This window comes from Bombus fervidus, chromosome 8 (genome assembly GCF_041682495.2).
Source record: "Bombus fervidus isolate BK054 chromosome 8, iyBomFerv1, whole genome shotgun sequence".
In the NCBI taxonomy this organism is placed as follows: domain Eukaryota; kingdom Metazoa; phylum Arthropoda; class Insecta; order Hymenoptera; family Apidae; genus Bombus; species Bombus fervidus.
The window spans coordinates 13171537-13189449 of NC_091524.1; the positions used below are offsets into that span (position 1 = coordinate 13171537).

At 36.0% G+C, this 17913-nt stretch overlaps 1 protein-coding gene across 2 annotated transcripts in view; it reads left to right on the plus strand.

The window, feature by feature from the left end:
• LOC139989680 (uncharacterized) overlaps positions 1–17913 on the plus strand; it is a 643240-nt gene that overhangs the window by 558260 nt on the left and 67067 nt on the right. For both annotated transcript variants that reach the window (XM_072008183.1, XM_072008182.1), the window contains exon 5: positions 15877–16011. In XM_072008183.1, coding sequence (XP_071864284.1) covers positions 15877–16011 — 135 coding nt within the window. The remainder of the gene's footprint in view (positions 1–15876; positions 16012–17913) is intronic.

A 17913-nucleotide genomic window follows, 5' to 3' on the forward strand; every position in this document is an offset into this window, starting at 1 on the left:
AATCTCCTCAAACGTTCCCTAAAACGTCTCTAAACCAAAACCATATAAAACCAATCTCCAAACCCTACATCGTAAAACCCCAGGGCAAAGAAGATCCACTGTATCGGTTCGAAGGATCGTCGAAATGATTCGTTGCTTAAGAATTAACGCTTGTACGAGGACGACTTTGTTCGGTATTTCACCCCCGTGCGATAGTCCCGTGTCTTATTACTAAGAATCCCAGGGGCTCTTGGACCTCGGCTCGTCCCTGTTTCTCAGACGAGTATCTCGGATGGCGCCGGTTTCGACAGAAGAGCCTTTGTGCTCCGACAGAACATCCATTGTCCACTTCAATCGCGCCCTACGTGCTCCTCGTTCTCCCTTCGACTTCTTCCAACCCCTTTTCTCCTTCTCCTCTTCCTTCTCGTTTCTGGCTTCTTCTGGTGGCCGTTGTCTCGAGTATCTTCGAGAGACCAGCAGCGGACACCAGACTCCGACGAGACGTCCACGGATTGCTAAATATAAAGCGGAGAAAGCGACTGTGATTGTGCCTTTATCTCGGAATCCGACACTTTGTCAGGAGGACAAGTTCGTCGCCACGGAATATCCAGCGCCCGAGCTTTTCGAGCCTTGGTCGTATTAAATGGATTTTCGTCTTCTAATTGGACACCAGGAAGTCCTTACGAGCACCGCTCGTATCGCGCCACTCGCTCGAGAATTTCAAGCTTTTGAACCAGACGTGGTTTTGTTTCACAGTCGCCTTACTTTCTTCTCCTTATTTCGGAAGCTTTTGTTGCCGTACTAGATGGAGAGTTATTCAAGCAGCTAGCCGCGAACGATGGAAATATCGTGCTTGTGACTTGGTGTGCGGATAAAAGATGGAACTGGTTGCTGGATTTGTATAATATAGGATTGTGTAAAAGTTTTTGTTCAGATGGACTTTTTGGTTTGTATTTCGAGAGCGGTACTTTAAGGAATTTTGAATAATATTGCATCCCCTTACTATTTAGTAGGATAAACATGAACACAAATGCGAAAATGTATAAAGTGTCAAGAGTAAGATATATTAAGATATTTATAATTATGTGATTCCATGATACTCGGGGTAGCGGCTACAAGGAGTAACGAATGTAACATTAAATCGAATTAAGTTGATAGAATTGCATATTTATTGCAACTTTAATTCTCAAATGCTAACACATCGTATTTTAGTATTAATTACATACTTACTCGTATTTTAATTTAATAATTATTTCTTAATCCTGGACGGCAATGAAAATTTCAATTAAAAATTTCTAGAAATATTGTGATCAAAGCACGAAACGTCATATGAAGAACTATTTCGTTGTAAGCCTGAGAAAAACTTGGTTCGAGCTATATCCTGCACATAAATGATTCTCTGCTATTTTACTTAGCCTGCCGTCTCAGCGTAGATACAGAAAAATGACGCGATTTTCGAAATCAGTCTAAGGATAAGACCAGTCGTCGCGACGTCTCACTTACAGAAATATTTCATGCTTTCTCGAGCACAGGCGGTAACGTATATCGATGTTCCGTCGTCTTTGCTTCCTTTTGATTAATGCAAGCAAATCGCTGGATTTCTATTTACGCAATCAGCTCGGGGATATTTCTCTTACCACGAAATTAACCAGAAAATACGACGTCGTATTCAAAACTTTTCAAGCGATAAAAAAACAAACTGTCCTTTTCTTGAGCTACCCATCCTAAAAAGCAAATTTATACACACTCGTAATTTGTATAATAATTACGATTTATGAATTATGTTATATTATTTTTATTGGTTCGACTATATTGTTTATTAGTTTCATCGAATGGAAATATCACGGAAGATTTTTATTTGGTTTTCTGTTCTTTTTTTTTTTATTTTTTTATTTAGCAGTTTAATGAAATGTTGGTTCGTTTTGTTATGTAAATATGAAAAGTTAAATTGATGTTGAACTTTGTTTGATAAGCAGCGGAGCTCCCGTGGAAAACAACGTTTACATAAAATTAGCTATCATAGTAATTAGCGGCTTTAAATGTTTTTTCATGAATTGATATATCTTACATTTTCTCGTCTCTACGTTATATCATGCAGGTGTAATTTTTGTGCTGTTATTTGCTCAAGTTTTTATCTTTAATCTTCTATTAATATGCATACACGAGAAAATTACAACTTTCCTTCGAAGTAATCGTTAATCTTATAGCTCCGTAGTTTAGTGATCGAACAGATCAATCTATACCAGTGTTCTCAACATTTTTTTTAAGTATGTATATAGAATTTTATAATAACCAAGTAATTTTCAACCCTTGTTTTAGATTTGCATAAAAGTACATTTCAAAATTTAAACTTAATTTCAATATAATGTTTAGTATTTAATATAGTGCCTCGTAATAGCCAGATAAACTGCAACCCTCTGCATTGGCATAAAAAAGCTTTCTAATACGACGAAGAAAATAGATCTTTGAAAATTCAGTTCTAACCGAATATTTAATGCTATTGTCGTACTTGTACTTAGATTCAAAATTGGAAATTATCGTAATAAATTCGTATAAAATAATTGCAATTAAAAATAACCACAGCAAACGTTTATTATTCGCAAAGTTAAATCACTTCCTTCTACTCATCAAAAATTCGTATTAAAACTATTAATGAAATATCACGTGACAATCATATTGAAATAAATCACCGTATTCATAAAATATTCTCACGTAAAAGTAATTAAATTACAAGTGACCACAATCTCGCTAGAGTGAAATAAACACTTCGCTATCCTCTCGCGAAACATAAATCCAGGATTCATGTCGATAAACTACAAGCTCACGAGTCCAATAAAGTTACAAAATTCGCGAATCGTGGGGCAAAAGGTCACTGTAACGTGCTAAATTCGGCAAATTCCTGAAATAGCTGGCAAACGGAATAACCGGGGTGGAAATGGCGCGATGAGCAGGTTCTAACGTTTCGTCGTCGTGATCGTTGACGGATCAACATAAGACTTGCTGTTTATCGTTGTCATCGGTCAATTACCGACACGGCCAAACTACCATGAGTTCTGGCAGAGGCCACCGGGTGAAATTTATGCGAACGATCCGAGTCAGGCCGAGGGTTACCATTATAACGCCAAGGGGGATGCAATTTTGAAGGCAATTTAACTTGAACGGCAACAGCAAGCGTGAGCTATGGGCAAATGTTTACCATGAAAATCGTTATAGTCGTTTCTGGATGCTCTTGCCTTGAAAGCTCAGCCTTCTCGATGCCCCGATTTTCATATTTTATTCAGTTCATAGTCATCTTGCACGTGTGGTCCGTCTGTCGAGATTATTTGTCTTTTTCCACTGAACTTCGTGTGCAGTAGCAGCTGTCAAGGTAGATAGTGATGTGGATCTCTCGGGTTAACAAGGTCTTATGGCGTAGTTTGTGTAATATGTTAATTAAGATCTTGATAAGGTGAGCTGCCGGTCGTTGGCACGTTAAGGGTTGTTGCGTGGTCGGCTTCGAAGACAGGGTGATTAAGACGTGTAAGCTGATTTATGGCTGACGTTTAGTCCTTGTAGATGACTTAATCGCGAAAAGGAATACAAGTGAAAGTGCGACTAGAAATTTATTACGGTGGATACGTATTTTTTACTACCCCTTTCACAAGCATGTTCGCACATTTTACTCCTTATTTTTCTCGTTACGTTTTTGCACTCAGACCAACGAGAATGCAGATCATAACGGATATTTCAGTTCAGTTAGGAAGTTCGTTTTAGCTGCGACACAACCGCTGCTCGCCACGAGGGTGAGAACGACCGCGAGGAAAAGCACGAAGAGAAGCGCGAGACGGCGAAATGTGCGATGAAAATAGCGCGTTGCTGGAAATTGCGATTCTACAATGAGCAGCAACTGAAGGAGGAAAATTATGACTACGGTGAGCGATGTTTCTCAGCGTAGATTCCTTGGCTGATTTCTGCGAAACTCGATGCACGTGTTGAATATACAGCAATTTGTGATGTAATTCGTTATTGGTGTCTGAGAATAATCATGAAAGGTATCACTGGTGGAGGTTTTTTTTTCTTAGTTATATCACTATAAGTTAATAGATTATGCAATTAGTTATACATTATTATTAAACATAAGTATTAAATATAAATAATTATTAGCGTCACTCGGTGGAAGTCTAATTGTGTCTTGTAATTTTTAGAAGCGTTGGTTTTGATAATAAAAATATAAATTTTGTTATATAAGTGGAAATTACATAAACTCTTTTATAAATTATATTCCATATTATTCTCAACTTTTCACGCATCCCTTTTCAATAAACCTAGACATTATATTATTAAAGAAATTCCAAATATTTAACAAGAGACTTTTTACAAAAATCAATGTTCAATTAACGCTTATTATTCTTCCTAAAAAGTTTCGTCATAAATCACATTCCACTGAAAGCAACAAAGAAATCTTTTTCACTGAATTAACCATCAGCCAACACACTTTCACACGATTCAATTATTCACACACGATAGACACCAAAAAAGGGAAGAAGAAGAAAAAAAAGCAATGAAAAAAATCGGCATTCGTTTCACGGTTCGTCGAGGACACAAAATTTCTTAACAATCTTAACGCCTCGTCGAGCGTTCCGTTGGTTCGTACGTTTTACAGGTAATTAAACTTTCGTAGTTTGGGCAAGATGGCCGTGCCACCGGTCGCTGTTCTCTCTAGCGAGAAGCTTCTTCGTTTAAACTAGCTAGTGACTACCTGTGTTTATCGACTAACGAAAGCCAAGATCGTTTGTATTAACGCTTTTGGCATTAAGTTTCATTATCGATCCATAAAGGATCGATCTCAAAGTCGTGACCTTTCTCGTCTAGCTCGGCTGGTAACCTGGAATATCGTAACTTAGCACGCGGACGTCGAGCGGACGGATTAAAGAGGATTTCTTCCTTCTCTTGGCTGGTGTCTCCTTCGTAAAATTTTATTCCATTTTCAAGAGAACCTGGAACTTTTGTTCCGTATCGAGAAGCTGCAGTTTTATTCGCCCGGCGCCACGACCATATTTTATACCCGTGAATCGACTTTGCTAAAAGATCTTAATGAGAATCTGCTGGAATTGCGAGGTAGATCTTCCTGCTGACTGATTTTGTTCTATCTGGGAAAGAATGAAGAGGACATTTCGTCTGAAATTTTGGAATTTTAATTTATTTCCAGAAGAATTTTAAAAAACGATGCGAAGTAAATCGTTGGAGTTCTATATTCTGATTTTGTCACACATGATAAAGCGTTAAAAGAAAAATAATTACAGATTTACAGTAAAGGTTGATGAATACCGAAGTTATTACATATAATGACGGATAGAAGATAATTTAATATCGATACACTATGAATTTTAGTAACTTTGGTACTAAATATTTCTTACCATTTTGATAACAGTCTCTCATTCATCTATATATTTTATTTAGTCGTTGCTCTTATTAAACATAGATCCATTTTATAAAATTATAATGTCTCCTTACGCTTTTTATTTTATAAATTTTCGTTTGTCCACTGTATATGTAAAGACTGTTATTTATTTATTTCATTGATGATTTAAACCAATTTACCAATTAATCACATTTTATATGAAGCCAGAAGGTGTTCCAATATTTATGAACTACAGTATACATATGTCTTCGTGAAGAAAAGTTCGTAATGCTGGAAGTAAGAAAAGAAAAGATCAACGACTGTAATGATTGATCACTTTCCACCCTTTGCGTTTTATCTTTAATTCCTTTCGTGAGGTGGAAGTCACGAGCTGTAATTATGAATCTCATTAAAATTCATAACGCGATACAGAAAGTCATTAGCCTTAAGCGTCTGTCGTGCGATGAAACGTTTTCAAGCCACTCTGTGGCGATCAAGCAGCACTCGAAGAAAAATAATTTCAGCCTTCCAAGTTCGCCGTGTCACGATGCTTCGTGTTGTTAATAATAATTTCCTCGAGTGTGGCAGCTGTGCGGAAGAAAAATTGAAAATATCAAGGAGAATCAGTCGCACGAGCAACCTGCATGAATCGACTGTAGTTCCGCTTGTATCTACTACAAGCGAAATAATTGTTCAAGCATTAAAAACAATGCACCTGAGGTGTAAGACGCGAAGGATGCCAGAGGAATACTCGGCGTATTAATTTAGCAGTACGTTTATTAATATTACTAGCGCGTGTTGCCTGGGCCTCTTTGTTCCGAGCTTTCTTTTTTTCTTTTTTGCCAAAGGCCCTTGCGCTCTTCCATAGGTCCCAGGCCTCGGACGTTGTTCCGCGGGCCATGTAGCCAACACGTGCGCTTCAATCCTGGAATTTTCTTCGCGATCTTGTGCCGCTGCACACCTGAATTACGTACAAATTATAAAAATTTCAACCAGTAACGCGACTAAAATACAAAATCTGTATCAATGACATGAAGATAGAAAATATACGAAACAAGTACGTAATTTTATAAAAAATTATTCAAATTCATCGCTGTTCAAACCTACAACTCGAAGATGGTATCCCGCTGAGGGTAAACATTCACATGTTATTTAGCAATAAAGTTAGAAAAATTTACCGAATGTCCAGCTAGACAAATTGTAAAGTACAAATTAAATAATAATAACGACAATTTTTAACCTACAAAATTTCCATGAAATATTAAGAGCTAAGTTTCCTCACTCTGATGGTTGTATCGATAATTACTAAATTACCTAAGAATTATTGAAATTTTAATTCCCAAATTGCAAACATCGATGCAATACTATTTCATTATTACGATATTACTATTCGACGTCGCATTATTCTTCCACTCCCGCTTACACTTTGCTAGTCACGTCTATTATACTATTACATCTTACTCCGCGAAACATAACTTATACACTAACAAACGTAAACTTTTAAAGGAACTCTTCGAAACATCATCAAAGTTTCCATCAAAGGCGAGTCTTGAATAACCGAAGCGACGGAAACGATTGCACAAAACGTCAATTTGCATCGATCGCTATAGAAAAGGGTGTTCGCGGTACCTTACGCTCCATAAAATCCCATTTGAAGGAATATGGTATCCATGGCCTCCGCTTGAAAGGCCGAATAAATATGTTCACGGCGATTTAATCTTTCGAACGGCAAAGACCCTTCCGTTTTCCTTTCGTCGCGGCTCTTTCCACATTTCTGCCTCGCGTCTTTCTCCCACTTCTCCGACAGGAACGTTCATAAAAACGAGTTACATGCTCTTTTAGGCTGCACTTTGTAGTGTTCGTCTGAAGAGAATTCAGTCTCCACGAGGAATTCTTGGCTACGCGGCAACCCGTCCTACACCCGTGTCACTCTTTGCTTTTACCGCGTTTGATAAAGACGAATCGCTGCACGGGAGAAGCAAGGACACGCGCAACGATAAAGGCGGATGGAGAACGTTCGTGTCGAAGGTGGACGAAAGTTACCGAGCGATTCGATCAGAAAATTCGAAGGCTACAACGTTCTCGAAGATCGATTAACAGTTCGGTTCTGTTACGAAGTTTAACGTGGCACGGAATTTGCTATTCCTACCACGCAAAGAGTTAATGGTGTTACGGAGGTCGATGGCGAATAACAAGAATGCAAATTCGCCTGATGTTTTGTGGATGTAAGTGCAGTTCTGTTTCTCAGTTAATTTCTTATCTCCTTTCCCTTATTATCATGGAATCGGTGTGACTACGTATTTAGAATAGAATTTACTGTGACTGTCATTAGAAGGTAATCGGGCCATTCGTGAATCATGCCGATTAATTCTATAAATTTTGTTGAAGTGATAGATACTTCTGAGAAAACTCTACATCTGGTCTTCGGCTTTCACAAGGCGCCGATGTCGTCTATAGCGCATAGACAAAAGAATGCGTCGACGACAGACGATAAGCGGCACACGTGCGACGTCTTTTTTCGGCGTTCCTTTAGTCATAAGGTAACACTGCTAGCGTGCGGATCTGGACCAGCTTACATATATATTCCTACTTGTATTTACACTTCTATATTAAATTATATTTTCTACCTTACAATCTATCCACACGTTTCTTTGTTCACACATCTAATAACCTCAACAAATTTAAACAATGTGTGTTAAATGTTACAATTTTCTAAAAATCGCAAAGTTGATTTAGATCGAAACAACGTTTCTCTTCCCCTATTCATCGATAGGTCAAAGATCGTTGCTAACGATAAAATTAAAATAATTTTCTTTCATATTTCGTTGAATGTGAAACTTCCCTTTCTGTTCGCGGATAAAAATAAAACTCTTTAACAAGTCTCCTCGTCCTCGATTCCTTTTGCACGGTATGTTTTTATACGCCACAATGTGAATTTCGGTCTTTTTTTATATGACCATAATTCTTCCTCGTTCTTAGAAACGTCGATCATCAAATTTATGAGATTTTTCGTCGAACGTACGTGGCTGTATCTCGTATCTTGGGACTCGATCAGGAAATTGAGAGGATTTGCTGCGAGGCAGACGAACTTTCGTCCATTGTGCTCTTTGGAACGTATTAGGTTCGCATATGCATATACGTGCGCTAGACTACCCGAAGTATAATCTCGCAAGGAGTGTATTCTCCACTTATCGAAAAGCCATAACTTGGAAACGATCGCGTCGCCTAGATCCAATCTGCAAACGTACGTAATCGTGTACAGGGAGCCACGAAAGCGCGGCCGGAAATAATGGATCTTCGTCAGCGAGAAATTCGAAGATCGACTCCTCGACGAGACGCTGATCGGGTCGTTCCGCTTGTTTAAATGATGTTTAACGACGTCGTTACAGAGGCGTTTTAAAAAACAAGAATATCGAGAGGTGTTAATGTTCCTCGCGTACATCGGGTTCATAACCGTACACGTTGGTATCGTTCTCGAGAGTGAAAATTGAAAATAACTCGAAACTTTTACTTTAGGTATTTCCTATTTTTATTTACTCACTGTTTGGTATTTTAATTATGAAATGAAATAGTTGGAGTTTCTTTTATGACTTTTTATAGAAACTTTTAGCGACTTTTAGGGGTTGGAGGTTGATTTTTTAAATTCAATACACGAAGTACAGGTACTTTTTCATGTTGCATTACCGAGTACTTTTTTTACTATAAGCTTGAACATAGATTATGCAAAAATTAGTATGATATCTGCGATGGTATTGACTGAATAATAGACGTTAGATAGTATAATAGAAATATTCAGATACTTCTGTGAGCTGTTGCAGAATAACTCTCAGCTTCTGTCAATTCTCCATTAGGTATAATTATTGGAAAGTGTATTTCAAGAAATTAAAAAAGTTTTTAATATTCCACGGTATTTTGGGGGGTTTGGCGTGTAAAACATATCGCATATTCAGCATAGATGAGTTGCAAACGGAGTGAAGTTTTCCACGGGCATAGTTGGCGCGATAATTAAAAATTAAAATTGCGAATGCGGCGAAAAGGAGCAGCGTGCATCCCGCCGAGTGCGGCACGCGGAAACGCGCGCGAGTTACTGACCAAAACATTCTCGTTCCAGATTTCCCAAAATAAGAAACACGCGAACTGTCTCAAAGAAGCATCAGCCGACTGAATTTCAGCTATGATCCCGTAGTACGTTGATGCAACGTTAGAGATCGCAGAGGAAACGTTTCGTCGCTAGAACGAAGCAGCGTTTTCTCGAATTTTATAGAAAATGATAACTAGTAGTTAGAAACATAAGAAAGGAATTCTAAATGCATAACTATAATGACTGTGTTCTTGTTTCAAACGTCACGAGATAAAATCAAGAATTTTAGTTCTACTAATATTTAGAGACAATGATATTACATTAATTTTTCGATCGGTCTTCCAACACTTTTATTAAAAACATGATTACTTTATCATATAAATGAACGGAATTGCTTTTACAAAAAAAAATATCCAGAATTACTTGTATAATAATCTTAAATTAAAAAAAAAAAGCACGCTAGTTTTGTATTTCCTTAATATCCCAACTTCCTCCATTCAAACGATCTTACCGATACTCGATCATCGACTCCAGTTTCCTTCTAGATCGCTCCATCATCGTATAAATGAAACTATCTCGAACGACCTTCCACTATCAACTTCCTCGAGGAAAAACAAAGAGGAAGAAATATCCGACAGGTAGGGTTGCCCGTGCTTTTTTTACTCGCGGCCGATAAAAGATACCAGAGGTGGATGGAGCGTGGAATAAAGGTAGCGGCGGAGGGGGAGGATCGTCAATAAAGAGCGATAGTAAAGTGGCGAACGTCACTTAAAGGGTCTTCAAGCCTCTATTACTTTGAGAGAGAAGCACTCTATGCTATTACCAATACACGAAATAAAAGCTGAGAGAGTGGGGGACGAAGCGTAGAATGGGGTGAGTAGCAGGAATGGGTGGCCTCGAGGTTGCACCCAGGCCTCGCTTTCGTTACCGACACTCTCTTGCTACTTCTCGCGCACCGATTCGCTCTCTGTTTCGTTTCCTTCCACTTGTTCGAGCCTTGTTCTTCTCTATCGACCTGGCAACTCCTCTTTTCCACCTACAAAGTGCCATTCGATCGGCCGCGATCCATTAAGGAAGGCCAAATATCGCTTTATCGACTCGCGACCTCCATTCTTGAAAGCGTTTTTAATGGAACCGAGCCCCGTCATCGTGGTCGTCGTCGTTGTCGTCGTCGTTCTGGCGTCTTTCGTGTCTCCTCTTCGAACCATTCAACGTTACCTCCGGTGTGTTGCTTCGACTGCTATTGATTTTATGATTACCGTGAACGATCACGCGTACCATGCGTCCTCGATTTTAGGAAACGGAGAACGATAGCAATTAAATCCGCGTTTCTAGCCGCGTTTTCACGAGGGTAATTTGAGGCTGAATGACCGGGTCCGGATGCTTCTACGACGAGAGACGCTAATGGATTGGTCTCTACGTGATTCTTGATTTCGTAATTACGTTCTTTTTCTTCCTTTTTAATTACACACCTTTGTTCGGTGGATTGAAAAGCTACGTGAAGGGTTCAGATTCGTGCTTCTGCAGTTTCATGTTTAGGTGGTTTTATAAACTCGGTCAAATCAAGTAATATCATCTTAAAGTTATTTTTTTAAATTGTTTGCATAATGTATGAGATAAATATTTCATGAATATTTTATGCAAAAAGTAAATTAATTTATTTATCATCCCATGAATTAAATTATTCGTTTTATTTTGATAGAAGTGACAAAAAATAGTTCAATTAATATAGAAGAAAGAAATAGCTAAATTAAAAGGAAATAATATCTTAAAAACGTATTCGAAAAATTCGAAGAATAAATATCGTTTTCCTTGGTAAAAGAATTTGTATATTTTTCATTTCAGTTCTATGTACACCTATTTGCTAAAAATTCCAACTGCTTCTTTTTTTTACTCTCCCTTTTTATGAATAAATAACATGGCTCAGTAGATGGCAAACTGGTTGTACTTCATGGAACCGTGATTAAAGAAATTTCGCGTGTAGGTATGGAATAAAATGAATGTGACGGTACTGATACGAAACGTCATGTTGAACTACGTACTGATTGGTAGGCACGTCTATTCTTCCTTTTCAGATCAAAGCAGAAATTCTTTCCATTTTCTACGCAGTCGATCGATATTGCAGTTTTCACAGAAAATATATTAACAATTTCACCGTCATGCACGTGTCGGCCACCGAATAAAACGAATGCTCGATTAAATTTCCTGTTTCATTTTTCAGTTGTTAGGAGTTCTCTTTCAATCAGATTCAACGAATATCCATTTCGCAATCTGATCTTAACCAATATCATTTCTCTGACGTATTTATTTCACTGCTTGTTAGTGTGAGTGCCCTAAAACAAGTATCGTACACCCAAAATTTAATCAGGCAATTTTTTAAAAATATAAAAATTTGCAATTTAAAATTTATATATATTTAAAAAAAATCATGTTGCACAAGATACAAGTGCAAATAGGAACAAATTTGACATCTCAGTATTTTCTAACAAAATTGTAATTGTATTTCTATCATAGGATAAATTGCAATTATAATTAATTAAAAATACCATCGAATAATATTGTATTCCATAAATAACACAACACTCTGTGCCTGTTTTTAGTATATCCAACTAGGTTGTAATATATCTAAAAACTCACTGTATAATACTAGCACACCGTTTCTAGCAAATTTCTAGCAAAGCTTGTATATACAGTGTGATTTGTGGAGAAAAACGGTTCTTCGATTTTTAGTTTCAAATATCCGGATTCCGATCATTTTTATTTCCCAAACAATTGAACTCTATATATAAATGTCTACGTCCCAGATACAATATCTTCGCATCTATGATATTCGCATCTTTCATCGCTATACCTTCTATTCTCATTCTTTTCCTTAACCTCATTTATCAGCGCTATTACCACCCAATTTCATGCAAATCATTCAGAATAATATAAAGTACGATAACCACGTTCTCATTCCGATTGATTTCATTGTTTCTCCCATGGAGGAACAGTCGTTTAAAAAACGATCAATCTTTCTTGCGCAACAATATATTCGTCGACGATGAATGAAAAAAGATTGATGTAATTAAGAAGTCAGTTAACGTCACGCTTTGTCGTATCGCGATTGTGTTTAGTTTTCACTTATTCTCTGGAATTAAGCGATCGATCGATATTAACGCTAGGATATGGAAAAGTTCCCCTTGATGAGAGATCTAACGAGCGTATCATAATCCTTCGTTAAAAGGCTGCCGTCATTAAACCGTGATATTGCGTGCAAAATGTCGTGACATTTCATACCGTCCTCGTAATCGTGGGCCATTCTCCTACCTCCTTAAAAACCATTGATTGGATCGTACAGAAATCATGAACACGGCTTTTTAGAGTTTGGCAGTTGTTAATCCTTTTTAGATCTTCCAAGTGGAGCAGGTAATATGAGAATTGCTTTATATTCCTCTGAATTTTTTATGTGGATGTTATTAGGTTGTTGGAAAAGTTCGTAGGATATTTATTACGAATTTTTATGAAACGAAATTTTGCAAAGAAAATTAAGGAGTATCATAAAAAATTTGTTAACAGAATAGGTTTCTTTTCTTCTTATTTTGACGAGATAATGTTGAACCTCGTATATATATCCAAGGAATTTTAAATCGTAGCTGTAATGTTTGCCTCTATGAATATATAGCATATTCTTCTGTCGAATTCATTGTTCAGAAAACCAACTAATATTTACTATGTATTATATTTGTTTTATTGTATTGTATTGATGTTATATACGTGATAATACTTGTAATGTAATACATGGGTTCCCGCATTTATTACATTTTGAGAGATGTCATTATTGGAAAAGTTTAACTCGTACAATTAAGCGTCTCAGATAACTGATAATGCATTATGTCTAAACAGCAAAGTGCTATTAAAATGCTGCATTCGCAGACACAGGATATTCCCCAAACATTGCACGAAAATCTATAGTAAATAGATAAATGTATTCGCAGTTTACAATATAACTGAAGTTAAAGTTATAAATGATCCGCAGTTATCTATATTACGTTTATTAAAGCGAAGTAATTTGTTTGTAAAATGTAATTTATATTATCTTTTAACATGGTAAAATCTTATGATAGTAACAAACGCTCGTGTCTCTAATGCACGATCAGTACACATTGCAAATTTAGTTTAGTAAATTACATATACGTCTACTATGCATTATATTTACGTATGTGTAGTTATATGTTGTACGTGCAATTATAGAAAGTTGCATTAAAATGTTTGTTCAGCGTTTCAATGTTTTTATAATAATTCTATATGGATAATAATCTGTCGCGTTCTTCTTTTTTATATTTTATTAAAATCAGAAATAACATCGATGAAGTAATCATTTTGAAATAATCATTTTTAATCATATTTTTATTTCTTTTTTCGTGTATTAAATAAAATTTTCTTTCATGAATATGTACATTTAATCTATGTATTATTGAAATCGATGAGGTACACTTTGATAATGGAATGGGTTCGTATATTCATAGAAACTAGCGCCAGACAATTCTGCTTTTAGTCTAATGGCATCGCACAGCATTGTTCCGTAGTTAAAATGTGTTAAAGCAATATATTATACCAATAGTTCTCGCAGTCTACAAATACTATAATATTTTCTTTACATTTACATATTATAATAATTTCTCTAATAATTTCCAAAGAATAATATAACGTATAAACTAAACTACAAATTAAATAATTAATTTCGTACCTTGTCAATACGTATCTTATATTACTAATAAATTTATTTGTTTATTAGTAATAGTAATTTATTAAAATAATACAAATTGGAATAAAAGCTCAAATTAATAATTAACTGTATTATTTAACTTCAGGGTATTTTATTTTAATTCGTATTCTATGATTTACCTGATAAAGATAATAAATGAAATTCAATGCGTAAAATATAAAATACAAATTAAAATTATTATAGATACTTTCATGTTATGTAATTTCTTTAAAGCATCATTAAATGTTAAACTTTAACTAAATCCCAAATTTCACATTGTGTACAACGTTCTTCCGCTATAAAGAAATAAGAACGTGCAAACACGTTCGACGAAATTTCCCTTTACGACCATCTTTGCCCCATCTAATCCATCTCATAAAAGCTGTTCGCTCGCTACGGAAGAAGGCGAGAAAGCTGGAGCCAGAAATACAGGGCGAAAACAGTTCGAGAAAAGGTTTCCCGGATGAAAGAAACGAACGGGTGAAAGGGGTAAAATCGAGACAAGATTTTAGCGCAGATTCTGCTAAGGAAACGGGGCGAACAAATAGCACCGTGGCTCGCTTGGCCGCGTTTCTTTCTCCTTCTGTAATTTACAACTTTAAATTGCGCCACTATATCGTCGTAATTTTTGCATACCGCCTCATTTTGGATCTCTGGTTTTCTGTTACCGCTTATAAATCCCGTTGTAGGGAAATTAACGAACAACATCCATCGAGGGTTTAAAGAGAACGCAAATACAGAAAAAGGATAGTTAAATTTTTTAGCCAAAAATGGGGTTTAATCTCATCTCTGATTTTTTTGTCGGACGTATTTATTTTTCTTATTCAAATTTCTTTGATTTTACATCAAGGTGCTCTAATTACTTTCAATAAGACGTTAGTCAAAATACTAATCGTTGTGGATCTTAAAAATAATTTCGATATATTACAACTATTACAAGTGTGTACATATATTCGTACATCATCTTGATTGTTTCAAACTTCGAGATTTAAGGATAAATTGCAGGATAATTAATTACGAAGTGGTTTAATTAATTACTCGAAGAACGACGATCCCGTGATTTTACGAAAATAGTTTTAATAAAGAATTTATGAGAAACATTGTAACTAAAAGTACGAATAGTGTGTTTCTTACCTACCTGTTTTCGTTGCTTTAATACAAATACATTTTGACAGCTATTTCATTTTATTTATATTTGATCGCAAGCAACGAAGATTGATTTTCTGCGAATGCAACTGCAGGCGGGTTCCATTAGAGACGTATAGATCGTTCGAGGGTGAAAGATGAGAAATAAAGCAAGGAAATGGGAATAAAGTGCAGTGGTTTCGTTTATTGTTCTGTTACAAATTGTTCAAGTAAATCACACTTGTAATTCAAATAGCGCAGCAATAACTATCTTCTTCAATTTTACCTCGTTTTATTTCATTAAAATAACTGATTTTATTTACATTTTATTAATAAATTCGTATATCCAGTGTTTCGCATAAAACAATTTATTTAATTTAATTTAATACTTGATAACTTTGTTGATATCAAAATGAAACTTAAAAATCGTGTTCCTTTGTGTAAAAAGAATGATTCGATAAGAATCGTATAAAAAGCTGTTTATAGCGCGACTAATGTGAATCCGTGTTAAGAAATTTCTCGTGTCTCGATAAATTATTTCAATACTATTTCTCTGTTTTCCAGAGCTTGCCACAAACACCAGCTGGTGGTGTGGGTGGAAAAGGAAGCGGAAGTGCTGGCGCCGGTTCTGGTATGGTCAATGGCTCTGGTGCCGATCATCAAGATATTCGTGACGGTGCTGCTATAAATACAGAACACGTGAGTAATTCCATTCTCCGAGTTTTTTGTCAATTAAAAATTATATAAGTTGCGAGAAGTAACTCGTTATCTTATCATGTGTTATTTATTCTAAATGGGATCTGAAATTTTTGTCATTAATATAGACTGTAATGAAAAATGAAGAAAATAAAGAATAGGAAGTGTGACAAGAACGAAAATAGAAGCGTGTTTTCTCCGTTGATTAATCGGTAAAGGACTTCTACCTAGTCTATATTTTAACTTTAATAGAATAGTTGAGATCAAGGGACGTGCTCGTATATTATTCTTTTCATTTTCGTTTAAAGATATTTATTGTCTGTGTCAAAGCGAATGTATTAAGGACCAAAGTCAACGCAACACTGAATCATGTGAAATTTTTTTTCGGACGTTTCATGATTGAATTCTATTGAAAAGAATTTCTAGATGTAGCTCGGTACATTTTTATTCACTGTTTTTTCTTTCATTTAGATCCTGAAATTTTGTGAAATTTAAAGAAGTTTTATAAATAAAGAAAATATAACACAAATAAAAATCTTTTTACAAATATTTCATATCATTAATTATTTCATTATTTTTACACCCCCGACTTGCGTAATGAGCTTCTATAATGTGTCTGTTAATCTAATACACTTTTTGCGATTTGACAAAATTACAAAATTGACGTTTTCCTTCTTGGTTTCGACACATTGTTTCACTGTTTGGTTCTTAAAAAGTTAAGCACCGTATTGTTCGGTTTGACTTAGTTACTCGAGTAGATACGTCAAAAACGTTCGAACGGTTTAGACACGTAAGAGAATCGTCTCGTAAAAATGTAGTCGCGCTTTCAAGCGTCACGGGACGTGGCGATACTCGGGGAAAAAGTTCGACGAGTTCTTGGCCGAGTGGGCAAGAACAAATCGGCCGTTCGCTCGGCAATGATTGCCGTTACTATTCTTCGAAAACTTCCTTAAAAGTACCTCGACGAGGAAAGTTTCGCAGTGAAAGCAACAAAGTGAGTCATTCAGCGTGCCGGCGGGCATTGTTTGCTTTCTTTCGCCTTATTTCGCGGCCACCTTTATATCGTCCAGATACTCCGGTTCCACAGAAAAATAAGGGAAAAAGCTATTGGCGTATAGCGGCTGAACGCTCGGGGAAATTTTCCCAATCGTTCGCCAGAGAAGTAACTTGTAACGATTCACTGCCTCCGTTAATCGATAACGAGTTTGCAAAGAGCAGAAGGGTTGCTACGTGCGTTTCCATATTACTCGATGTACGATGTTTGCAGTTCCTAGTAGGTTTGAAATTAAGTTAATTTTATGTTAATTGAGGAATTAGAAAGGTGTAGCTAAACGAAGATAGTAATGGATGTATTTTGCCTAATTCGGAAATTTGTTTCTTTTTTTTTTGGTATTGGTTTGTTATACGTGTATGATGGTCACGTATATTTTTCGTTTTTCATGTCGTAGAAATTTTTACGATAATTTGGAAATTTAATATGATATCAAACAATTTAAATCTGAAACTTCATACTGTACCAAGGGTACAAATAATAAGAATAAAAAGGTTCAAAGTATGGTATCGATATTTTGTACGTATTTCTAGCATTACTTCAACAAAGAAATAAAACCTGCCTTACTAGTTGCAATATAAAAATTTGTAGCACCTTCGAACCATCTCTAATAAGGTACAATACATCTTTTAATCCATCCAATTACATCCACCACGTAACAAGTATCATCCATACGCTGAAATCTCTAACAATTTGAATAAATCTTCCTGTCTTGTAACGCTAAAAAATGGTCAAAGAGTACATCCTCATAAATGGCACCAAAGTTTAAAAATAATGCAGAAAAATTTCTTAAATTCAGCTCCATAGTTTCATAGTTGCTACGACATGGGGAGCGTTTAAAGTCGCTGAAGTTT